The 27,567-nt window shown below is 35.4% G+C and overlaps 1 protein-coding gene across 2 annotated transcripts; it reads right to left on the bottom strand.

The window, feature by feature from the left end:
• Positions 1-226: 226 nt before the first annotated feature.
• On the bottom strand, positions 227-27,567 carry ninaG (neither inactivation nor afterpotential protein G). 2 transcript variants are annotated; one of them, XM_069840222.1, is made up of 11 exons: positions 27,468-27,567; positions 25,468-25,605; positions 22,180-22,382; positions 20,044-20,334; positions 16,049-16,282; positions 14,202-14,378; positions 9,961-10,111; positions 6,030-6,154; positions 3,355-3,538; positions 2,308-2,536; positions 227-471 (listed from the first exon to the last, which is right to left on the bottom strand). In XM_069840222.1, exons 1-11 carry the CDS (start codon positions 27,502-27,504, stop codon positions 345-347), a joined length of 1,896 nt encoding a protein of 631 aa, XP_069696323.1. In that variant the 5' UTR covers positions 27,505-27,567; the 3' UTR covers positions 227-344. The 2 variants fall into 2 exon arrangements, with proteins under 2 accessions (XP_069696323.1, XP_069696324.1); XM_069840223.1 differs by having other exon boundaries at positions 25,468-25,590; positions 27,468-27,517.

Here is a 27,567-nt window from a genome sequence, read left to right as displayed (position 1 = left end):
TGAATCATTCTCAGCTGAATTTATTCATAGATACTAAATACCAGCAAAATCTATTAAAATAATAATTTAGAAGAAATCGCTATATACCAACAGGTAGTATATCAGAAAACACTTTTTCAACATCGTAAATGCCTGACACTTATAGGCCTATTTCGTGAAAATTTCTAAATCTACTTTAGTACCATATCATGTTTTGTATAATCAGAAAGTGTAGGTATTATTAATGTTCTACATTTAATTTTTTTATGGTATTCTTGAATGTAATGAAACAAATTGTATATTAATTGTAAATGTGTTTATTTTACATACATATTTGTATCTTAATTTATGTTACTATACAGGCACTAATGTTTTAAGATGATATCTGCTGCTTTGTCAGCCATTGCAATGATAATGGAATTAGGATGACCTGTTATTGGTGTTGGCATTACACTGGCATCCATAACACGAAGACCACGCAGTCCTCGAACCCTGTAAAACAGTAGTGTTTTTATAAATCAATTGTAAGTATGGAAAGTCTCATATAAGTATTATCACATATTTTAATCTTTAATAATGCGAAGTAGTAATTTGACTGTAATGTTAACCATAACCTTAAGGTATATGTACACCCACAAAACGCAAAAAATGATGAAAAATTAGAATTTTCAAAATATAACTATTTTAATAGAGAATTTTATCCTCTTTAATTTGATATAAGAATTTTCGATCTATGCCTTATGAATGAATTTAAATACTATTATAGTCACAATCATGCCATGGTATGAAAGAAAAATTTCACAACCTCGAGCGGGAATCGAACCTGCGACTTCCTGTTCTCCGGTCAGGCGCTCTACCACTTAGCTATCGAGTTCGTCTCACGCCAAAGGCTTGGAATTATCCTTTCATACTGGCGACTCTGTTATAGAGTACTGTCCAAAGCGCCTGATCTAGTCAGCACTGCTTATGGCTTGAAAGAAACTTTACAATGTAATCTTCATCTTACGATGTTTGGTGACGTCACATCAACGGACGTGTATACGTCACCAAACATCGTAAGATGAAGATTACATTATGCCTTACGGTTTTTCAGATAAGTCCCATTTTCCAAAATGCTGCGTCATCAGCCACGGTCACTTACTTTTGGAGTGCATTACTTTTGGAGCGATCTTCATAGCAGTCAATCCCCTCGTCCAGCATTGCTTGTAAAATAAACTTCTTTCTAGTCCCGAAATAGATGCATATATATCTGGGCATGATCATTAGATTGAAAAAAACTTTTTTACATAATGAAGTAATTTATAATCTTTTACTGTTAGTCATAAAACTGTAAATTTGTGTGTCAATGATGTTGTACGTCATTTTAATAAGAGTCCCAAAAGTAGAAATTACAATTCTGAGGAGGATGGGCATAAACCCTGGGACAAACACCATCGCAGGATTTGTTGCATCAATGAAAATAGGGACAAAAATGCCAAAAAAAAAAAAAAAAAAAAACATTCAACACCTGAAGTTAAAACAAGGTGGAGGTATTTGAGAGGCAGAAAGAAGCTGAAACTGGACCGACATGAAGCTGCTTAAGGGATGACATATGATGATGAAGTCTTCTAGGCTCTGAAAGTTTGTGGCTCATTTCCTGTAACTAGTAATTTTAGAATATTTAATTCTTTCAAACATGATATCTCAGCCAAATATGGTGATACCAAGAAGATATTGGTGTCATTTTGAAGCTTGAAATGTCCCCCAGTGCCTGACAGTAAGTAAAATAACATTAATATAATTAATAATTATCTATAGATTTTTTACATGATTTATGCAACATAAAATATTATTGTAAATTACATATCGTCCCTCCTCTGGCAAACTAGCGAAAGTGACAAATTAGCTAATTTGTCACTTTCTCTAGTTTGCCAGAGGGGGGACGATATATAGTAATATTTAATTAATGTAAATAAAAAATAGCTCTATGACAGGCACTAAAGAATAGTTTTAGCTATAAAACAGTGAAAAAACTGTGGCTCTATCTTAAAAACTGCATGAGCTATCATGTTTCAAGTTGCATGTCAAAATTATAAACAAAATAATTTTTAAAAACAATTTAGACATAATTTCAAGGGATCTGTTCACTTCATTCTCTTTCTGGTACCATTCTCAATTGTATAAAAATTTCACAGAGCAAAATTATACGAAACAAAATTTTTTGTATGTAAAGGTGTACATATACCTTAATTGACTAATTATATCATTGTATTTTGGTAAAACTTTCAGGAAAGTGTTAGATTTGGCATGGTTTCGGTGTTATATTGTGTATAGTTATAAAAAACACACCTCAGGAGTGAATCCACTACTGTTGTCTCATCATGTGGACTTCCCATCTTGCATGTTCCACCAACATGGTAACCAGTTATGGCTGCAGTACGAATAAGACATTCTAAATAAGGCAGATTATTTGGATCCACTTCCAGATGCTGGCACTCATCTAACACAGGGAGATGTAGTTTAGCTCCAAGACGTTGGAATGGTTTGCTTGAAGATACTCTGATGACCATCTGTACAGCTGGAATAAATGTAAGTATGGTTAGTAATATAGTAATGTATCTGTATATTTAAATTATTTCAAATATTCATCAGCTGTAATATACATTATGTGCTCTCTCTCTCTCTCTCTCTCTCTGTGTGTGTGCGTGCGTGTGTTTTTTTTGTGTGCGCGCGTGCGCATGTATTTCCAACAGGAACAGAAATTGGGAGGATCACAAAATAGGAATAGTTTCAGAGTTATTATTTCTGTTCTTCAGAATTAAGTCATTTTAACTCCCGAGTAGATCAGGGTCCACTAGTCACATGATAGCAAATGTTTGAGTTGCTCAAAATGCTGTAAACATTCTGTGCTACGATTATGTACAGATACGGAGATAAAATTTGGAGCTCCCCGATTTTACAAGTTTCGCTTACAACACACTGCACATGTGCATTAAACGAGCCCCTGTATGTATGCTACTTGTGGACAGTCTTGTGAAATTGTTGCCTACGTACAGGTGGACTCCCATCAAGACTCGCTCCAAATTTTAATTCCATATCTGTACATATGTGAACAAAATGAATGTTTATTTAGAACCAGGAAATTCATTCTGAAAACTTCTTTACATCACAATGCATCCTTAATTGATTGCTGTGATTTAGAATAGAATAATTATATTGTGTTAACATCACTGTTTGAAGCATTTTTATTCACTGACTGAGAAGCTAGCAACATCCTGAATTACAGTAAATAACAATTTAATTGTTTTTTATTTTAGTCAACCAAAGAATTATTTGAAGAACATACATGTGCAAGTACATGAATATAATGTATATTGTTATTGATTATGTACTTACAACGAATCATGCAGGCAATATCATGTGGGTGTTGCAAATACTGTGGATCAATCACTGGATCACTGCATGGATCAACGTCACTAAGTGTGACAGTACCTCTACTAGATGGTAATAAACAAGAAGCTAGTAGCACCAAACCTTCCTGTGTGGTATTGTTACTAAATGGAAACAGAGCACGGAAAGTCTGCAATAGATTTAAAAATTAAAATTACATAAATGTATTTTTCTCTCTACTTCATAGAAAGGTTTTCTTTAGGCGAAACACTATTAATATTAACTCTTCTATGCAAGAAAAATTATAATGGAATGATGTTTCAATATCAGAAAAATTATTTTACTTTAGTAGAGGCCATGCCTCGTTGTCTCAAGATTAGAAAAAATCTGTACATATATGAGCAGTCTTAGACACAAAAAATGACCAGTCTCCTGTAGCGCGAATTTGTCTAAGTCTAACTTTGGATAGTGCCTTGTTCACACGAGAAAAAATCTGTCGCTTTTATAAGTATTAATTCATTAAAGAGAGGATATTTATGTTGCGTCTAATTTATCCCTTGTATATGTCTTTTTTATAAATTATTTATAACACTTAATCTATAAACAGAGATAAAACAAACAAGAAAAAAAAAAGTTGGGAAAACAGAGCTGAGTCTTGAACTCTTAACCTTTTGTTTACTATGTAGCCACGTTACCCTTAGACCAGTGGTCTGAAATGGGTAGAGTGCATGGAGTGTAACGAAATATGCTCCATTATGCAGAAGGGATAGGGAGACAGCATACCTGCAGCAGCCACTGATGCACACTAGTGCAATGTCTTGTCCGCAAGTAAGAGACGCTAGCCCGAGGGTGCAGTGCGCTGATGACCGCTGTCCTAGACCATGGGTTCGAGACAACAGTATCATTTATAACATTGACAAGAAATTATTGAAACTCTGCTGTTGTATAAGAAATACATTCATGCCATCATGTGTAAACCTAACCTGTCACAAAATCAACCAAAGTCTTCCGAAGGGGACTTTACATATGGCAGCTGGTCATTTTTTATGTCTAAGGTGATACTTTTTTTTTTGCATAATCACATTTTCATTGTTTGTTTTTATTCGTGGTAATGGGTAAGCAAAAAAAAAAAAAATAATAATAAAATTTCAGTTGATTTCTGATTCTGACAGACATGGCAGCTACTTCGATATAAACGGTAATCTTAATTATATTGTTAAACTTGTTAAATTGACCACTTTTACAACGGATATATTATTTTAGTGATTAGTTTTGGCAGGATTGTATGCCACTATCAGACTTATAGTCATTAATCTTACTTGATTTTCGAGTGAACAGTATTGGAAACTTCTTAAAGTTCTGATGATGTATTGACAAAAATTCAAATCAGTAACAAATAAAAAGTACAGGGGAATAACAATTAAAGTCACAATAATTCTCTTAAGAGTGATGTCATCTTCTAATTCAATATATTACTGCAAAATTTATTGCTTTTCCTAATGAAAAAGTAGGAAAGGATGACTATCCATGGTGATAATTCTCCTCTACCAGTTTTGATAAGAAAAACACTAAAGTTTGCAGTAATATACTGAATTAGATGATATTGTGACTTTGGTTGCTTTCCTCTGTACTCTTCAATTGTGATTACATCTTATTCCAGTATTCTAGTTAGTAGTCCGCATTTTAACTATATTACATTATTATTGTTCCTGCACTGAAATTTAAGTACAAGATTAATTGAGGAGCTAATTTTCAAAACGTCTCTTGTCCACCTAATAACGAAAATGAGATTCCTATGTCCATGCATTCGTCAAATATAACTCTACATACAACTGCCATGATTTGGCTTCAGAACGCCCTCTAAACCACTAAAATCTTCCGTTAAAAGTGACTTTTGGAATCATATTGACTCTTCTTAACAGCAGAATTTTCTGGCTGCGAAACCAGGTGGCCCAGGTTCGATTCCCGGTCGGGGCAAGTTACCTGGTTGAGGTTTTTTCCGGGGTTTTCCTTCAATCCAATATGAGCAAATGCTGGGTAACTTTCGGTGCTGGACCCTGGACTCATTTCACCGGCATTATCACCTTCATCTCATTCAGATGCTAAATAACCTAAGCTGTTGATAAAGCGTCATAAAATAACCTACTAAAATAAAAATAAAAAACAGCAGAATTTGTGACAAAATATTGGTTCCAACTTTGGAGTCAAAGAGTCTCATGCTCTCATTTGATTCTAAATGCACCCAACCTCTTTGGTTTCATAATGTCTCTCGCGTAGATGGTAAGAAATTTTAGACCTAAAAACGTTTTTCGTGATTTCGTACAAAGTTATGACAATGGACTAGTGTCGTTTTGAAAATAAGCTCCTCAATTCTGGTTCATATGTGTATGTATTCTTAATTTTAATTACTGGCATGGTATTCGATTTAATCAAAATTAAATTTAATACTACAGATTATTATGTATATATAATTTTAAAATTGTCTCTTAAAAATCGTCATAAATTTTCTTCATATAACATGAGTAGAAACTATATTATATTTCATGATATTTTTTATTTTAAAAGACATTAATGGATATATTCACTTATTAAAGTGAAGGCAGTAACTTGTATACATGTTTTCAAAGCATTGTTGAGCATATTTTGAACATATACAAACAGTTTATGTGTATGTTCTTCACCTCCTCTTTGTAGTTTGCAATATCTCTTAGAGTTCTCTCATCTGCTGAGCCCATACCAAAAAGCATGAGTCCAATATCAGATTCTGCCATCCCCACCCCAACAACAGCAGACGAGGCTAACAGCCCTGAAATTATACCATTTATAAATTCAGAAAATGTTAATGAACACAGCAGTATGCTATTCCTTCCTCATAAATAAGTATAGTCTATTCCTGATAATTCGCGGTAATGAATGCACGAACTTCCTTGAAATATCGAAAACCGCGAATTATCCGCATTTTTTTATTATTATTATTTAAAGTCCAGTAAACGTTTCTCTGACAGATTTAATTGCTAAAATACACTTCAAAATCAAGTGAAAAATGTGAAACATAATGTTATACAGTAGTTACTACAGTGGGATAGAATCTTAAAACAAGAAATACAAGTTTTACAAAACATCATAAGACACTTTAGTTCAACAAAAATAATGTCATCTTTTTCTTTTTCTTGGAGAATTATTCATTTTTTCTGATTTTAGATCGCAAATTTCTTAAGAGGTAGGGAGAAAGTGTAAATGAAGTAAAAATGGAAACGACATTACTTCGCCCCCCCCCCCCCAACCCCAAAAAAGGAATTCTAATTAACTGCACATGAATCATCGGGAGTCGACTGTGCTTGTAAAGAAAAGTATCGTGATAGTGTCAAAACGAAAGAAACTACGTTATATGTACAGCCTTAGACACAAAAAATGACCAATTTCCTGTAGCGTGAATTTATCTAAGTCCGCCGGCTTTGGGCAGCTCCTGGTTCACACTACTAGGGAAAATAATCTGCCCTCAAAGAGGATGACCATAAAGATCCAGAATAAAAGCACTACAGAATAATTTAGAAAGAAAAAATTATTAAATACAGGAATTAGTAAGTAAAAAAATCCAGAGAAATGCAAACCCAATAGAATCATTAATAGCTAAATATAAATGGTAGTGTAATATTTGGATTGAATCCTTAAGAATATTCAATAAAATTTTTTGAATTTCAAAAGCTCTCATGCAATCAACTGAAGTCTTTCGAAGGGGACTTAGCATATGGAAGCAGGTTTTTTTTTTGTCTAAGAATGTACATATTATAGTAACTAATTAAACAGTGATTTTATGTTAATTTGTGTTAAATGAATCGCTCAAAGTCATTAAATAATCTCTACAAATGAAAGGAATCAAGTCATAGAATTCTTATTTTTATTTGCTCTACTTCACTCTTAATCTGTTGCTTTTTCAGGCGAGATAAAAGACACAAGACTGAACTGTAGAAAGAAAATTTTTTTACACAGTCATTCTGTAGTCCTTTGATGATTAATGCAGCAGTTGTGCATTTTTTACTTTATCATAATAGGCACACAGTTAGCTGAACGGCTGCAGTGCCAGTCTAGAAGCCTAGATTCGAATCCTATTGAGTCCAAGTGGAATTTGTATTTTCGTGAGATGCTCTCGTTTACCCTGCTGGCATTCCACCATTGCGTCACTAGACATCACCATCTTGGTGCGATATAGATTCATCTCTCATGGTGCACCACAGGTAACTATAATAATAAAGATATCTATGGTTTGTTGAACTATTCTTACAGAAAGATGTGAGGAATCAGTGTTGAGTACTTCCATCACTTAAAACAAAGCACAGTTGAACTATTAGATTATTTAAATTAAATAAATAACGACTTCATGTGTTAACATTTTAAATCATGATGTTATTTTACTGATTGACTAGTTTTGATGTTATTTGCAAAGTCCTAGGATTCAGAAGATGATGCATATAACATCGAAACTAGTCAATCAGATAAAATAACACTATGATTTAAAATATTAACGCAGTGAAGTCGTTAAGTACTTACTTACAAATGGTTTTTGGGAAACCGTAAGGTTCATAAGCCCACCATCTGTCCCTATCCTGAGCAAGATTAAATCAGTCATATTCCATCTCCCGTAATTATTTAATTTAAATAACCTAAAAATTCAACAGTGATTATATAAGTATTAAAAGAGTGTATTAAAAAATGAATAAAAAATTTTTCTCACTACGGTATACAAAGTATACAGAAATTATTGTTTTTTTATTTGTCTTAATTGAACATGTTTGGAAATGTTCAGTTTACACATTTTATATCACATTATTTATTCTTTTAGTAGTGAAGGTCAGCAAGAAAGTATTTCGGAATATGTATTAGGCTATATGTCTTTCTTGTGTTAACCAGATACGATAGAACTTAACACGAGAAAGACATATAATACGTATTCCGAAGTGATATAGTGTTAAAAGTTGTGTAATCAAGATGTATAAGAAAGTATTGTTTAATTAAATTATAGATCAACAAAATAATATTTGATGCTGTTTTCATAGTAAGTATTATTTCCTTAAATGTACAAGGAAAGAAAAGTTTTCTTTATCCATTATTATCCTGCACTGAATCAATTTAAAAGTGCTCTATCACAATAGCATTATTGAGCGCTGTCCAATTGATCTTGATCTAACATTGCCAAATTTCTTTGGACTGTGAATGACTGCATTTCCCTCAATTTAGCTGTGAAGTAACCCTTGTAATACATTGTGTACACTGTATGCATAAACACCCTTACGTGTAAGTGTCTATTGTCACCTACTCATCTGTGAATGGATGATGGTGGATAATTGGTAGGATTGTAACAGGCATAGGCGGAGTTTCTTTTTGGGGGGGGGGGGGGCAAAGCAAAACCATAGAATCCCCATATAATGGGGTTATGGGGGACATCATTTACCTCCTTCCCGCCCCCCCTCCCCCCGTAACTTGACCGTGGTACAGTACAATATATCAGAATATGATCATTTAATAAAGGTATTTTCGGGGAGCATACTTCTTACAGTGTTATATCCATATTCACGATGTTTCGGTCCGAATTCTATAGGGCTTGAACTGTAGATCTACTACAAATTATAATAGGGAATAATTTAAAACAATCTCCCTCTTTTTCTCTCGTACAGAAACACATGCATACATTAGTAGAACTAAGTACCGGTAGCAGTGCTAATAGAAACTTTTTATAATAAGCTTTCCTGAAGATATCATAAGAAATGAGGGGCTTAGAACAAAAAGCAGGTAAGTGACATTATTAAAAAAATGAGTTAAGTGCGTGTTGTGATAGCCCAAAAGGATGTTTCTTTGGGATAAAATCAGGAAAGTGATCACACTGTGCAATGCTGCTATATGGGCATCATTTCACCAAACTAGTGTATAATATTCCATTGCATGTAGAACTTTAACTGTAATTTCCTCAAAACTAGGTTTCCGTCACTTACCTGCTTTTTGTTCTAATTATTTTATTTTATTTCGTCTTTAAGTTTACACTTTATACTGGGTTCACTTTTCTTCTTTCTGCATTGTTGTGCAGTATGTTATTCATACGTCTCCAAGTGGCAGCCTGAACACCTGCAGACTTGAGTGCAGGCTGTTACAAAAGAAACATTACAGTACTTCCATTCCTTAAATGAGGTATAGAAATTCTTATACATTCAGAAATTTAAAATAAACATAGTATTATAATCCAGATACATCATCTGAAGACATTAATTCGTCAATTTAAGCACAGAAAATTGATCATAAACAAAAGCAAAAAAAAATCCTTTGAATTCAATATTTTCTAAGGTTAATAAAAAAAGAAATGAGTTCAGACAAGTTTGGGGGGGCAGTGACCCCCCCCTTGCCCTCCCATAGCTCCGCCTGTTGTGGCAGGGAAATGAGAGTATTCCAAGAATACCCTCTCCCAGCGCCACCTTTGTCAACCACAAAATTCCACTAGGGCTCACCAGGACGAGATCTGAAGTCTCTAGCACAGTAAACCTATGTTCTTGCCATTTAGCTAACAGTGTGTCTTCTCTTTCAATATTTTGCTGCATGTAATGATTGACACTGAAGTTACATCACCTTTCCCGTGGATCATGTAATCCCAGAGTTGACGTAGACTTTGAACCTTGTCCAGGGTGACACTCACTGGACTGTCCAGACTTACATACAGTGGCAGGTTCAAATGGTCGTGAAGATTGTAGCCGACCTGAAGATCTGACACTAGTGGTATCTAAATCAAAATATTACCATTATACATTTTACAGCATAAAATCATAGATTAGTCATAAGACTTATCTCCAGCCTTAACAGGTGCTACATCATTAGTAGACATTAACATTTTAAGATTTATAATACTTTGTACATGACATGTCTTCTATGAGATGTTGGTTGGAATTCAAATTAATCAAAAGTGATGAAAGTGTAATGGAACGGAGAAAAATTCTCTCCGGCGCCGGGATTTGAACCTGGGTTTTCAGCTCTACGTGCTGATGCTTTATCCACTAAGCCACACCGGATACAACCCCGACGTCGGACAGAATTGTCTCTGATTGAGTTCCAACTCTTGGGTTCCCTCTAGTGGCCGCCCTCTGCACTACGTCATAGATGTCTATGAACATAGGACCGAAGTCCACACATGTGCTGAGGTGCACATATGTTATGCGTAAATCACGAAGTGATTTAAGACGGCGCTTATTCCGTCGGATCCCGGCCAACTAGTCACTCATAACGAGTGCACCTCAGCACATGTGTGGACTTCGGTCCTATGTTCATAGACATCTATGACGTAGTGCAGAGGGCGGCCACTAGAGGGAACCCAAGAGTTGGAACTCAATCAGAGACAATTCTGTCCGACGTCAGGGTTGTATCCGGTGTGGCTTAGTGGATAAAGCATCAGCATGTAGAGCTGAAAACCTGGGTTCAAATCCCGGCGCCGGAGAGAATTTTTCTCCGTTCCATTACTCTTTCATCGTATGATGACGCAGAATATCTGCATGGAAATATCATATGTACTTCGGTACATTGAATATATAATCAAAAGTGGCTATGAATCAAGTGAGAGGATAATAGAGGAAAGAAGAAGAAAGAGAGGGAGAGGAATCCAGAGTTAGGAATAATAGGAGAATCATCTAAGGTGCAAATGGAGAGTATAAGGAAAGGAGTCTTTGCGAGCGTAAGTTACAGAAGTCGAGAATATAACAGAGAACGAGAGCACAGATCATCCAAGTCCAGCAACCGTGGGAGATATTGATAGGTTACTAAAGATGTGCGAAAAACTAGAGGAAACTTGTATAAAAGTTCAGCGAGTTTTGTGATAGTTAAAGGAAGAATTAAGTGTAAACAAAGATGTTTGAAGTATAATAAGTGAACTAGAGGAGAAATCTGACTTAGTCTATGGTATTAGATGCGGTCACAAATGTGAGGATTAGATCTATTAGTGTAACTGAAGTCGATAAGATAGAGGAATAAGTAGTGAAGTGTTAATGAGAAGGTGGATAGAATAAATCAGTGAGAAGAAAAGTAATAAAGATAGTGAGGCTAATAAGTGTTAGAAATAGTACCGGTAAGTAAATAATATGCATATAATCGAGAGAGGAAGAATATGGGAAGTGAGGAGGTAGAAAGTGAGTACAAGTAGTGAGAGTGAACAGAAAAAATTATCCAATAAAGTGAAAAAGTGATAAGTGAATTGAACAAGTAATAGCAAGTAAGTATTACAAACATGAGAACATTGGAACAATAAATGAGACAAATAATATAATACGGTAATGTAGATGAGAAAGTAGAAAAATTAGTGAATACTAATCAGAGATAAAAAGGTTTTTAAGATAAACAGAAAATTAGAAATAATTGATGAACTAGTGGACTTACTCGTGTTAAATATGTAATATTTTTCCGGCTTACAGCTGTTTCAGTGCATCACGCACCATCATCAGAGCCTACTAGATCTCGGCGTCATCTCGAACTTCTCTGCCTGTTAGGAGATGATGTGTGAGGCTTTGATAGTCTTGATGTGCTCTGACCTGTATTTGCGTACTAGTTGACTCGTAGAAAGGTCTTGATAATCCATTTTGAATCTTGTGTACACCACTTTTAACACTTGAATATAAATAATTGATGAACTAGTGGACTTACTCGTGTTAAATATGTAATATTTTTCCGGCTTACAGCTGTTTCAGTGCATCACGCACCACGAGTAAGTCCACTAGTTCATCAATTATTTATATTCAAGTGTTAAAAGTGGTGTACGCAAGATTCAAAATGGAGAAAATTAGAGATAACAGTAATGAAAGATGACAATGATAGTAGTAGAGATGGATGAGTAGATGTAGACGAGAATGTTTGTATATGTAAGAGAAAGATAGACAGTATTGCATAGTATTCGGGAATGGGATTGAGGGAACATAAAGAAGGTGCAGAGTTGAAAATACTGTACATCTGAAAATATGGAGAAAGAAATAGACAGAAATAGGGTTTAACTTCATGTAATTGGAAGATATGGGGAGATATAGATGATAGGAGAAATATATTAGGATACGTGATTGAATGTAATAAAGGATAGTGATGGACCGTATGCAGAAATGTAAGGGAAACCACTACCTGAAAGCCGTATGATGATAATAAGTATGAAATATGAAATTATCAAAACACCTTTATCGATATATTACTGTTTGCCGATCAGATTTTTATCACTAAAACAGAAGATGATCTACAAAAAGCCGTTTATAATCTACAAATAATCGCTTCAGATTTCAATATGGAAATCTCAACAGAGAAAACAAAAATCATGACAGTTTCAGGATAAGATCCAGTTCCAAGTAAAATTAATGATAAATAATAAACTAATTGAACGTGTCCATTCATTTAACTATGTAGGATATAATTTATCTTATATTACTGATGAAGATATGGGAAGCAAAAATCTGAATTTATAAAAATCACTGGAGTAATCAACACCGTCTTCAAACACTCCCAAGTTCAAAAACATACGAAGCTAAAAGTCTGTAAAACACTAGCTCGAACAGTTCTGACTTGAGGCATGGACAATCAGCGAAGCTGATGAGAAAAGACTAACAGCAGCTGAAATGAGGTTTATGAGATGGACAGCGGGATGCTCATTGCTCGAACACCATAAAAATTAAGACATACTGAAAGAACTAAAAATAGATCCTTTAGTTCATTTTGTTCAACAGTATAGACTTCACTGGAAGAAACATGTCGAAAGGATGGATCACAATACATGGCCTAGACAGATTCTTATCTATGTTCCAAGAGGAAGGAGAAATTTGGGAAGAACACGAAAACGCTGGCATGAAATCGTAACACATCCACTAACACATGAAGAACATGATGGTGATGATGATTATTATTATTATTATTATTATTATTATTATTATAACTGTTATCTTAGTCCAGTGGTCGTCAGCACCCGCTGAAATGGGTAAAGGGTATTCAGTGCAACATAATATGCCCCATCGTGCAGCTGGCAGGAAGCATACCCACCAGCAACTACAAATACACCATAGTGCAGTCTCTTATCCACGGGTAAGAGACGCTAGCCCAAGGATGCTCTGTGCTGATGGCCATTGCCTTAGTCGTATCTTTAAAAGCACTTTCTATTTATTTTTTTTATGCTCGACCATGCCGAAATGTAGTAATTATACACCTGGTAGCAGCCCTTTAATGGACCTCATTAAAGTACACCTATTCATTAAAGTTCAGGTGTTCCACCAATCAGAAAACACCATTGTAGCAATATGAAAGTGCAAGTATCGATTATTCCCGGATATGCAATCGAAAGACAACTAGTGAAACGTCATGGAGGCTGGAAATCCAATACTGTCACAGAAGGTTATGTTCTGTTACTATAATAATTAGCGTTAATAGTAAATAATATTCAAATAAATTCAATTTGTCAACTCGTTTTTCAATGTCTAAATCAATTTCAAGGTTGTATTAAGATTAATGTTTATTTTACTCTCTGGATTATATCAAGGTCAATGAGATTTGTTTCTCGGAAAAAAATCAATACTTTCGCGTCTGCGCACATCTCACAATTTACGAGATATTGCACAAGGTCAGTTCCGCTCCCCAGTCAGATAAGAATAACATGAATACTTGCTTGCGCTCGTTTCATAAACAAACATACTCGCGTCTTAATTACTACCATTATAGGCTCGTTGCATAATGTACTATTATTTCGTCATGAGTAGATTTACTGCTATTTACAGTATGAACCATAACAACTGTACCAGTATTTCGAATTCTAAGATTTACATTCTCTTAGTAATATTTATACATTACCGACTTCTGAAGCATACCCCATGTTTTTGGAGTTGAGCTCGTGATCCTATTCCTGACTGAAGCAAGATGTGTGGTGTGTTAATGGCGCCAGCACTCAGCACTACTTCTCTGTTGCTTTTTATCAGTTTTGTAGTCGGTTCTTCTCCTACTTTAATTTCTACTCCTTGCACTGATCTCGTGTCATCAGTTACCACCTATTAAAAATTAATGGAATATTTACACATTAGAATGAATTGTTTTAGTGCTGATTATGTCACTTTATAAAGATTGAAGGTCTCTCTTTGTCTTCGGTTTGTTTTTTATTTTCTTTAAGTGATGTCTTTGTGTATGAATCTCGTTGTTTGTAAATGCCTAATATACGATCATTATCCTCGTAATAAAAAAATTAAAAAAAAAATGGATCCGAAAGACTAATCACTGAAAGTAGGCTACATTATGATGATTGTGACTGTGACAGTGATGGTAGTAAGGTAATAGTGATGATGCAATAATGATAATGAAAATATTGATGATAAATAGTTCAAACTGATTTTCTAAATTACCAGTACATAACATTTATGTATACAACATTCAGGCTTATGATTAAAGTGTTCATATGCTGTACTTTTGTTGTCTTTGAAATCCTCTGAAATGGGCCTCATCAAATTTTTAGGAAATGTCAGTGACTTTGAGAACTTAGAAGAGAACTATATAATGGTTAATCTTAACTTTTATTTCACCATAGTGTTTTTTTTTTTTTTACTTGGTTATTTAACGACAATGAGGTTATTTAGCGTTGATGGGATTGGTGATGGCTAGATGAGGCCGAGGATTCGTCATAGATTACCTGACATTTTGTCTTATGGTTGGGAAAAACCACTGAAAAAGTCCAGTCAGTCGAAGCGGAAATCGAACCCACGCCCAAGCGCAACTCCGGATTGGAAGACAAAGCGCCTTAGCCAACTGAGCTACGCCAGTGGCTAAGTGGGCATATAGGGACCAAGGGGTGTGTTTTTGTTTTGCCGAACGTCAAGACTGTGCTAACTCATTTAAAGTTTGTGTTACTGTAGCTTGTATATTATATTTTTGTTTGGTTTTACTTTATTTATAATTTAATTTTGTCTATTATTTTATTTGTATTTCTGGTCCTGTGAAAGAGAATGCCTGATGGCCGTAACTACACCAGAATAAATAAATAGTCGAAAAAAAATGTGTGTGTGTGTGCGTGCGTGTTTTTGTGTGTGTGTGTGTGTGTGTGTGTGTGTGTGTGTGTGTGTGTGTGACACGTGATGAAATGTTTTCTAAGGGAAAGTGTTCGCATTTTACTTTAAAGTTTATATAATTATAATAAGTAAATATAATTATAACTAAGTATAAAGAGAAAATACTGATACAGTAATGTAATGATATATTGCAAACAATTGACTAAGACATTTTCACGGAAATAATAGGTGCTTCTTTCCACACTTGTGGAGTAATGGATAGCGTGTCTGGCCGCAAAACCAAGTGGCCCGGGTTTGAATCCCAGTCGGGACAAGTTACCTGGTTGAGGTTTTTCAGGGGTTTTCCCTCAACCCAATATGAGCAAATGCTAAGTAACTATCAGTGCTGGACCCTGGACTCATTTCACCAGCATTATCACCTTCACCTCAGACACTAAATAACCTAAGATGTTGATGCAGCGTCGTAAAATAACCTACTAAAAAAATAGGTGCTTCTAATTTTTTATCATTGCTCTTTCACTAATTTTACTGAAATTTTAATTTATTGTATACCAGTGTAACTAAACTTTATGAGTGAAAATGAACAGGCGGAAAGGTTAATGTGGGGTTGTAGGGAGAATGCAATTTGTTTTTTCATGCATGATAAATTAAGTTTGTATTACCTTAGTAACCTTAGTGTTAAGCATTACATGCAGGTTGGAGCGACCTAACACAGGGCGTAGATACCCATCCAGACTGCTCCAACGTTGACCTTTGAATACTGTGCTCTGAGCTGTTGAGAAGGAAAGATCTTCATATTCCTCTGCCAGCTCTTTTCCAGCGTCTAGGAATGCTTGACCAAGTGCAGAATCACTAACATCCACTTCAGTTATATGTATCATTGGTCGAGCATTGTTCTGCAAATTGAAATAGTTTATATAATTTCTGCAAAATTCTTGAGTCTTGATATCGAGTAAGTGGAATTCCTAATTGTATTTATTATATTTAGATACAGTAAAACCCCAATAAGACGCTGTTCAAGGGACCGGGTGTAAACAGCGTATTAACCGGGACCGCATATTAGGCGGGTATACTAATTTTGACTTATATACAGTATCTATTAGCATTTTTCTTTATTGAAATACATGATTCATGAAAGGTAATACAGTATTACTCCATTATGTAATTACTGTACTGTACGTCAAAGACATTTACAATATGTACTGTACTTAATTCTTTCGAAAAAAAAAAAAGTCATTTATAGTTGTTTGCCATGTGCGTGTTCTCCAAGTCCTCATGTTTACCACACTTCAGTTTCCTGCGATTACATCCACGCGACAACATTGCAACTGTAGTGATTGAGTCGCGATTTTTTATTATCGTTCTTAATATCGATGACGGGATTCCTAATGAATCAGAGAGTAGTTTCTGAGTAAGAGTACTGTTCTCATCGTACTTTCGTAAGATTTCCAATTTTTCCGACACAGAAAGTGCTTTCCGTTTAACACTCATTGTAATCACATTCACAGACATTTCAATACACTAAAGGACAACAAACTTCCCTGCCCAGCAAAAATTTCCAGAATTTTATTACGGCCGAGTGAGGAATACTGTTTGAGAGAGAGGGTTAGCAAGAGGGTGAGGTATTGTAACTGCATGTAGGCTTTAAACGCGCAGGTAAAGAGTCGAATAAGAGAGCGTAACAAGAGGGTGGGGTATACTAAGGTATGAAGTATGAAGGTTTAAATGTGCAGGTAAAGGGTCGAATACCAATTCTTTTCAGGTTAATGGCACCAGTGAGTTCAATGACCAAGATGTTTCATTGCTGTTACAGTACATTGGTGAAAATTGCATCGAAAATATTCCACAAAAACAGCATATTATGCGGGACTTAAGCGCAACAAATGGGGTATTTTATAAAGGCGTTATATATGAAATGTGCAGGGACCGGACAAAAAAAGCGTATTACACGGGATAGCGTAAGAAGCAGGCGCGTCTTATCGAGGTTTTACTGTATTCCAATTCTGATCTCACTGATGCAAAATAAAGTATTAACAAATAATTATTTGCTGAAAAAGAATAAGTTGTGGATTTACTTACTTACTTACTGGCTTTTAAGGAACCCGGAGGTTCATTGCCGCCCTCACATAAGCCCGCCATTGGTCCCTATCCTGAGCAAGATTAATCCAGTCTCTACCATCATATCCTACCTCCCTCAAATCCATTTTAATATTATCTTCCCATCTACGTCTCGGCCTCCCCAAAGGTCTTTTTCCCTCCGGCCTCCCAACTAACACTCTATATGCATTTCTGGATTCGCCCATACGTGCTACATGTCCTGCCCATCTCAAACGTCTGGATTTTATGTTCCTAATTATGTCAGGTGAAGTATACAATGCGTGCAGCTCTGCGTTGTGTAACTTTCTCCATTCTCCTGTAACTTCATCCCTCTTAGCCCCAAATATTTTCCTAAGGACCTTATTCTCAAACACCCTTAATCTCTGTTCCTCTCTCAAAGTGAGAGTCCAAGTTTCACAACCATACAGAACAACCGGTAATATAACTGTTTTATAAATTCTAACTTTCAGACTTTTTGACAGAAGACTAGATGACAAAAGCTTCTCAACCGAATAATAACAGGCATTTCCCATATTTATTCTGCGTTTAATTTCCTCCCGAGTGTCATTTAGATTTGTTACTGTTGCTCCAAGATATTTGAATTTTTCCACTTCTTCGAAGGATAAATCTCCAATTTTTATAGTTCCATTTCGTACAATATTCTGGTCACGAGACATAATCATATACTTAGTCTTTTCGGGATTTACTTCCAACCCTATCACTCTACTTGCTTCAACAAGAATTTCCGCGTTTTCCCTAATTGTTTGTGGATTTTCTCCTAACATATTCACGTCATCCGCATAGACAAGAAGCTGATTTAACCCGTTCAATTCCAAACCCTCTATGTTATCCTGAATAAGTTGTGGACATTAGGCCAAAAATTCTGATTACATGAGTGTACGTGAAATCAAAATGTTCACGCAAATAAAAATTTACTATCCAAATGTATAGCAAGATCTTTGACACAATCAGTTCTATCGATTTTGTTTTGATTTGTGTATAGTTAAATTAAACAAATATTATATTAATAATTATCTTAGTGAATATTATATCATTTAACTATGCTATTCTCATCAGATCATCATATATTCATTTAGGTGATTAAAGAACTTTCTACCCTTTTCCCTGATAAAGATTTTAATGCAAACACTCATGATGCCCGACATCGATTACTGTGATATTCTGTTTACTGACTTAAGTATTACTTTGGCACAGAGACTGCAACGTGTATATAATATGTGCTTCCTTTTGTCTGCAATATTCACCGGGCTGATCATGTAACACCATCCCTCGTAATGATATCTTGGCTCTGTAAGACCATAGAAAAATCCATTGTCTTTCCCTCTTCCATATATTGCATTTCTCCACTCTTGTCTATCTCGTGTCCTGTTTTCAAAATTTATCCACCCATCATACTCTAGACACACGATCACAGCATTCCTCAGTATTATCCATTCCCTTCCACTGAACACCCTCATACTCATCTTCTCTCACTGTAGCTGTTACTCGATGTTGGAATTCCCTATCGAGTAATGTCAGAGACTGTCAGACATCAAACCAATTTAAGAAAGACTTAAGGAAATATTTTTCAAACAATTCTCGTTAATAATAATATTTGTTTCAATTTTCTCAAGTTTTAATGGTTATGTGTATAATAGGATAAATATTTAATTTACCTCATTATTATTATTATTATTATTATTATTATTATTATTATTATTACTATTACTATTATATTATTATATAATATAATCTGTCTCACTGAAATGATTGGCAGCCTGCCATATCTCTTGATTCTATTAAATATTTTTAAATCGTCAGAAAATAGTAATACCTGTAGTCACTTAGTAAAATAACATCATACATAATTTAAATATTAACACAGTGAACCGTTATTTAAATAACTTACGGAATATGTATTATATGTCTTTCTCGTGTTAATTTTACCATACCTGGTTAACATGTTTTGGCCTGCTATTGGCCTTCTTCAGAATTGAGTTCTGAAGAAGGTACACCTGTGAGTAATGGTCAGCGCATCTGGCCGCGAAACCAGGTGGCCCGGGTTCGAATCCCAGTCGGGGCAAGTTACCTGGTTGGGGGTTTTTCCGGGGTTTTCCCTCAACCCAATATGAGCAGATGCTGGGTAACTTTCGGTGCTGGACCCCGGACTCATTTCACCAGCATTATCACCTTCATTTCATTCAGACACTAAATAACTTAGATGTTGATACAGCGTCGTAAAACAACCCAATAAAATAAAAAAAAAGAAGGCCAATAGCAGGCCGAAACATGTAACCAGGTACAGTAAAATTTAACACGAGAAAGACATATAATACATATTCTGAAGTGATATAGTGTTAAAAGTTGTGTAATCAAGATGTATCGGTGTAAATAACTTAATAGTTCGTCAGTGATTATGATTATAAGTGTTAAAATAGTGTAATCAAAAATGAAGAATAATTTATACTAAATATTTAGTCGTGTGTTTGGAGATGTAAGGCTTTCACTATAGCATTGATACATCTTCTTTTCATATCATCCTACCTTCGGCTCTACATACCTTGACCATTTTGTAGTCTTTGTGACACTTATGCTGAATGTCTGATGTTTTTTGTGGTATTGCAGACATGAGAATGCTATGGTAATTGTTGAGGCAGTATGACGTGTGGGTCGTGTGTGTATGCTCCACTCCTAACATTCTTGAAATATAGGGCTCCAAATCACTTCTACTCCATCCAGTTGCACCACTTCTTTCCCAACGAGCAAAATCTTCTTTACTACCTGTATAATGTAGCAGATAATTCAATTGTCCACTTCCTCCTAGACCACGACCTCTAGGACATGCTGAACTCTGAAAGTATTGAAGTAAATTAAGTTACAAACCATTATTCATCACCGTAACAATCATCACCATAAACATCATCATCATCATCATCATCATCATCATCATCATCAGTCAAAGGCTATATTTTCTCCTCGCTTCTCTGATGATTATGGCATGACACGAGTCTATGTTACAGAAAGATAAATCTTCAATTCTTTGTGAGGAATTGAACCCACCAGGAGCGAATGCTAGTTACGAAAGTTAGGCTTGCTCTTTTATCCATAGGGGAAGATGGGAGGATATAATAATTCATAATTAATAAAAATAATCAGACCCACATAAATAATTTATTTTATAATTATGAAATCATTATGAGTCATGGATCATATTCGCTTATCAGATGTAGAAGTTCGATATAATATAACAAACATGGCCAACAAAACAGTTTATTTAGTTTTTTCGACCCTGCCAACCAATGCACGTTGTTGTATTGAGCTGCACTGAACGAGCACACATATTCTCTATAATGTCTGTCTTCTCTTGAATAGGCCTAGTCCTTCGAGAAAATGGATTTAATAATAAGGTTTCAATGACACACAATTCCGAACTCATTGCAAGAATTAATAATACATGCAGCAGCTAACATATGCATTCCACTCATACAATTACATTGCACTCGCAAATTACAGCACATTCCCGCTGCCAATACTGGTCTGTGTAACGTTAAATAGTCGCTGGTGTAGCTCTCGGACCAGAGCTTCAAACAACACATAACAGAAGCATGTGCGCCTAGGACGGACTAAGGAGGGAGGCACTTGCGCGCGCATCATATTCTCGCTATTTCTATGTCTTCCCTGTAGCTCCAAGAAACGAGCAAGCGTTGCAATACTTGCAGTATGTAACCTGCGGATGGTATTACGCCTATACAGTATTCCAAAAATCAAAATAAATTTTAATGTACATAACGCCATTTTGAGAAATACACATTCTACGAAAATATTGGGCTTGCACAGCAAGCATAGTAAAACCTGAGAAATCGCCCCTGGAACCCACATTCGCCAGATTTTAACGAGAAATGCTATTAATTGAAGCACTGGGCAAAAACTAATACCGGTATATGAATTGTGGGTGTGTTAGAGCATTCACCATTTCCCACATTCAGTTCACCTTATTTCTCTGTTTAGAATATCTTTCTCACTGCTGCTCATTGCTTCTTTCACCTCCTGTTCCGGTCTTGGTTTATTTCTACTCCATCTTTCAACAGATGTATAATTCCATATTCTTTGTGGCCGACTTGTTTCTTCCATTTTTCCAAGGTGACAATAACATAGCAACATTCTCTGCTCTATCCTATCTATGATAGATATCTTTCTCTACACTCATTTTTTTCTTTTATAAATGTATTGGGAATATGCGCCATTCTAGACACTCTGTAACTTCTTAATATCTTTTTCTTTTGTCTTTCATTTTCTTCCTAGACTTCAGAATTGTAAAGGACAATTCCTTATACTATGGTGTAATATATTCTTTTCTAAGTGTCGTTTCTCATTCTTTTACTCCACCATAAGCTATTCAACTGCTGAATTGCTTTCCTTTGGCTTATCTTAGTTTCTATGTCTTTCTCGCATCCAGGATTTTTATAAAAAAATTCCACCAAAATATGTAAATTATTTACAGATATTTATGCTGCTTCCCCGTAAGTCGAATTCTGCACCAGACATTCTGTTGTCCGCAGACTTATTATTATAATTATATAAAAACATTTAATTGAAATCATACCTGTAATTAACGTTTGGATGCAAATTTCTTGTAACATTTAGATTTAAATTGATTTACAATACATATCGGTAGGTTTCAGTTTGTCTTACTGACCTGATTATTGAGTCCCCAGGAAGAGTTAATTTGAGATTTGGTGCGATAGGCCCAATCATTAGAAGACCCTTGTAGAATCGGTGTTGCAAGAGGGATGGAAGAAAGCCAATTGAAGTGTCCACCTGCCTCAACGAGCAATACTGAATGGCGTGGATCAGCACTCAGTCTAGCAGCTAAAACACAGCCTGCAGTTCCGCCACCCACTGTAAGTTATGAGAGTTCCTGAATATGTAGAAAAGAGTGGCTGAAGAATGGGCGTACCCCCCTTCATTTCGCGAAGATTTATGTTGGTAACCTTGGTAACCATGCAGTGGGAGTAATAACCAGTACCGCACAATGAAAGAGTTACAAGCTGCTGTGGAAGACCTGGATTATCTCTGCAAAACATCTGCCAGGGTTGCCAGATTCTTTCATCAGAAATCCAGGACAGATGATGATTCTGTGTACCTTTACGTGTCTACACTTTGAATTAATTCCATTTGCAATAAAACTGATTTTGTTTTATGTATTTCAACTAATTATATAAGGCATGAACTTTTGTGTTGCATTTTTGCTAGATTATGAAATTTGCTGTGAATTATTTATAAAGTCTGGACAAGTGGTGTCATATTACAGCTTGATTTAAATCCTTTCAATAATAAATCAACTTCCAAGGAGAATAAAGAATAATGCCTAATACATACTATAGTATTATCGTTTTTATTTCAATATAACCCGATAGGAGATGCCAGTCGGAGTTAACAACGACGTTGAACATAGGTTGGACAGGGTCTTGGAAAAATGAGTACGGAATTTTAAAAATAATTTTATAGAAATGAGCAAAAAATAATTGTATTTTTCCAATTTTTTTTTTATATTCCGGGACAGACGTAACTTAATCCAGGGCACAGGACACACTATCAAAATCCAGAACAATTCAGGATGTCTGGCAACCCTGGCCAGAACATGTCGCAGAATTCAGCTGTGACAATGATAGTCTCCAACTGATGTTCTGGACTTGTAAACCATCATATCAAGCATTCAATCATAGCTATCATAGTGTCGAAAATGAAGGAGGATACACCCAGTTCTTGGTCATTCTGTATAGTCTATGAGGCCAGTTGGAATTATTGAAAAGATGCGAAGAAAATGGATTTGCTGTAAATAATAGATGTAGTTAGTGAGGTTTAAAAAGGGTGCATCAACTACTATAGCTGTTTGCGCTCTTATCTAAAGTTCTTTAAAAAAACACACACAAACAATACAATAAGCTGAATGCTAAAAGAACTAAAAAACGTTGTCACGGTAAAAACGAGATACACAAATGCAGTATCAACAAGGTGATTCATAAAAATCATAGAGAGCAGTTCTCAGACCCTAGATAGTATTCAAAACTAATAAAATAATAAAACAAAGGCCACCAGAGACAAACTATATAGCACATTTCAAAATTATAAAATTGTATAAAATATTCGGATGTAAAAGGTCCGAAATGTCAAGTGTACATTATATCATGTATCATGCAGTAAAATCGAAATTTGGACCTTTGTGAGAAAATTGACATGCCACGCAGAACTGAAGCCTTATATCTCGTCTCAATAGTTCAGATGGCTCAGACACCTGTGTGTCATGTGGAGGGGAGCGGGTTCGAGCTTCATTCCAATCATTTCTTTTTTTTTCCCTGAATAACGTTAAAATGGAGTTCTACAGAATCTTGGGACTGATGTTTCAGTTTGTTTAACAAAAAGTGTAATTACCGCGTAACTCCTAATCAGTTATTATTATGCTTGACCTGAACTATTAACAACTCGAACATAGTTTGTCTTCCTCAAAAAAAAAATAAATTATGGGAAGAAAAAAAAAACAAGCAAATATGTTCTCTAAAACTCCACTTTAACGTTATTCCATAATTTAACCTTACCAGACCTATTTAAAAATAATGTAAGTTAGTTTGTGTCTACTCATACTTGCTAATAAAGCCTTAACTTTTGGTCTCTTAGGGTGCTATGCATAGATATTATGCTAGCCCACGCTACGAGCATGCTAAACTAGCCCCGGCTATCGACTGATTACTTGTACAGGATTCATATCATATCATATCGCTAACACTGGTTTATGAATACGAAAAACGTTAGTTCACTGATCATCCAACGGAAGCCCGCGCTAAGAATGTCTATGAATACAGCCCTTAGATTTCATTGCTGTAAGAATGAGTGACTGTGAGGGACAGCAGATAGTGTATTGCTGTTGCCTACCATTTTATTTCACTGATATACCTATACATTATTATCATAAAGCCTCATAAACTATGAAAGCTCTTGGCTGCTGAATTTTTAATACAATACCACTGCACCCTGTCCTGACAAACAATTTCACAGTTCTCATGAATTTCTAAAATTTGTAGGTCCTTCAGATTGTCCAAATATCTAAGCCTAGATCTTCTCAGCAGTCTATTTGCTAAAGAAGTTTCTGTGAACATCCTTTCTACTCTTCTTTCTTCTAGAGCTCTTAGCACATGTCCAGTCCATTGCAGTCTTCTTGCTTTAATTCTGGCCACAATAACAGGTTCATTGTAAAACTCGTAATAGTACATTATGCAACGAGCCTATAATTGTAGTAATTAAGACGCGAGTATGTTTATGAAACGAGCGCAAGCGAGCTTCATAATTTTCATACGAGCGTCTTAATTACCATTATAGTCAAGTTTCATGCGACTTTTAATGCTCGACCATATTTCTAACTTGAAATTATTCATAAGTATTCATGATATTCTTATCTGACTGAGGAGCGGAACTGACCTTGTGCAATACCTCGTAAATTGTGAGATGTGCGCAGACGCGAAAGTATTGATTTTTTCCGAGAAACAAATGTCGACTTTGACCTTGATATAATCTAGAGAGTAAAATAAACATTAATCTTGGTATAACCTTGAAATTGAATTAGACATTGAAAAACGAGATGACAAATTTAATTTATTTGAATATTATTTACAATTAACGCTAATTATTAATCTAATCTCGCGCTAGTTGTCTTTTGATTGTATATCCGAGAATAATCGATACTTGCACTTTCATATGCTACAATGTATTTTCTGATTGGTGGAACACCTGAACTTTAATGAATAGGTGTGCTTTAATGAGGTCCATTATAGGACTGCTACCAGGTGTATAATTACTACATTTCGGCATGGTCGAGCATAAATTTCTTTATTGTGTAGTTTCCTCCATATAGTAATTTAAATTTTCCCAAGTTCAATTCACTTTAAAATGAACTCAATTGTATTAATTTTTCATCATTATCATATCTTACCTATGATATAGTCGTAGTAAGCGTTTGGTATCGTGATGATACCTCGTTGAGAGTTAATCCATGAAGACCAAGCAACAAGACCCACCATTGCTCCAATCATCAGAGACAGCATCATCATATACACTGAAATTACATAAACTTATACACATATGTGTTACTAAATTGAAATATACTTGCTCACTTTTGTAGTGTAGGGATGCCATTATCATTGATCTTTCTGTTTGATAAGTAACATTAAATTTGTAAAGTCTTTACTATTAGTTTGTAGATTGATATGTGACTTTTAAGGCCTCCCCAAACAGACGCGATACGGAATGCGTTACGATTTTGCGATAGGCTACATGTTTTCATTGCGTTCAATGCTTGTGTTCACACACACGCGATTATCGCAATATGCGTTATTATCGCAGCAAGTAGAACGCGACGATTTTGCGATCTATTCTCCCGGGGATGTAGATCGCTCGAACTCCACGCGTTTATTTTGATGCTGGGTTGAAGTGTGTCTGTCATGGATTCATCTTCAGGGGAGGAGGAGCTTCTGCTTCTAGTCGCTCTAGCTGAGGATGAGGAAGAGAATCGTCGCAGACGCAGGTAAGTCCATGGTAGTCATGTATGGTTAAGATAAACGATATAAAAAGTATAAAGTGATGATTTGAGCTTTTTTTTTTGCCAAGAACTTGAAAAAAATTAGTCCATTATAATTTTTTTTTTAATTTGCTCATTTCATTGCAGGAGGTTGTGTATTCACAACATAAATACCACAAGGGAAGAACAAGGCGAATTTTATACCTTAGTTCCACAATTAATTAGAGATGAAAAACGTTTTTATATGTACTTCCGGATGACAATTCAGTGCTTTGACGAGATTCTGGGTAAACTAAGGGGAGTCATAACGAAGCAGCATACCGATAATCATAAAGGCACGGATTTTCCTTTATGAAATCAATCAGAAGTTCCACGTTCATTTTCAAGCAAAAGAAATCAATCTGTAAGCACATGTGATGTACGTCTGCTAAAGATAACTGTTCTCTGCGGCTGTGGTTGGAAAAATCCGCGGATGTGTCACCCTCTATGGCAATCTGATTGGCTGGGACATTACGATATCGTATATCGCGGACGCGCCAGTTTGGGTACCTCTTCGCGATAGTGCGATATTGCGTTATCGCGAAATCGTAACGCTATCGTAACTCATTCCATATCGCGTCTGTTTGGGGGAGCCTTTAATTTAAAACAACAATGTGGTCTAGTGGCAAGGATACCTGGCTTTCACCCAGGAGGCCCGGGTTCGATTCCCGGCATGGGAACCAAAATGTGACTTTTAATTCAAAACAGCAATTTAATTTTTACTTCTAAACTTTAATAACACACCCGTCAACAATGGGTATTCCACTCCACACAGCAACACATTATTCGTTACTGCACTCCACAGACGACAATGACAATTCACGTGAACATTAGTTGAGATTAGGAGTACGTTAAGCAAAATATCCAAATATGCATATCACAATTGGAATGGGGAATAAATAAAAAGAATATATCTTATTAATATTCTTTGATATTCAAATACAGAAATAATGTTAATATTAAGTGCTGGGTGGGGCACTGCCCCAAGTGCCCTTATGGGCGAACTGCCACTGTAGGTATGACTGAATACCGTTGTTAAATTATTATAAATACAAAAATGGTGCATTTAATAATGTATGAGTAAAAAAGACAATTTATTTTAATTTGGCACTTTTGTTCATAGTATTGCAAAAAGTTACGAAATATTCAAAATAAGTCCTATTCGGTTTAATTTTTATCCATCTTGAATCTTGCGTACACTACTTTTAACACTTAAATATAAATGATTGCTTAATTATGTAATTTAACACGAGTAAGTTTGCCAATCAACCAATCATTTAATTTTTATAGTGATCAATAGTATTAAATTTGAATAATTATCCAATGCTTATATTAATCAATATAATGACATCCCTTTACAATGTTTTATTACTCACATGCTTGACCCGTCAAAAGAGAGAACAACCTGCTCATGATATCAGATTGATTTTCACTTTGAAACTGTCGTAACCATTCTAAATCCTTCAGCTAAGACAC

Source organism: Periplaneta americana, chromosome 11, assembly GCF_040183065.1.
Source record: "Periplaneta americana isolate PAMFEO1 chromosome 11, P.americana_PAMFEO1_priV1, whole genome shotgun sequence".
NCBI classification, from domain to species: Eukaryota; Metazoa; Arthropoda; class Insecta; order Blattodea; family Blattidae; genus Periplaneta; species Periplaneta americana.
This window is presented reverse-complemented; position numbering and strand designations above follow the sequence as displayed.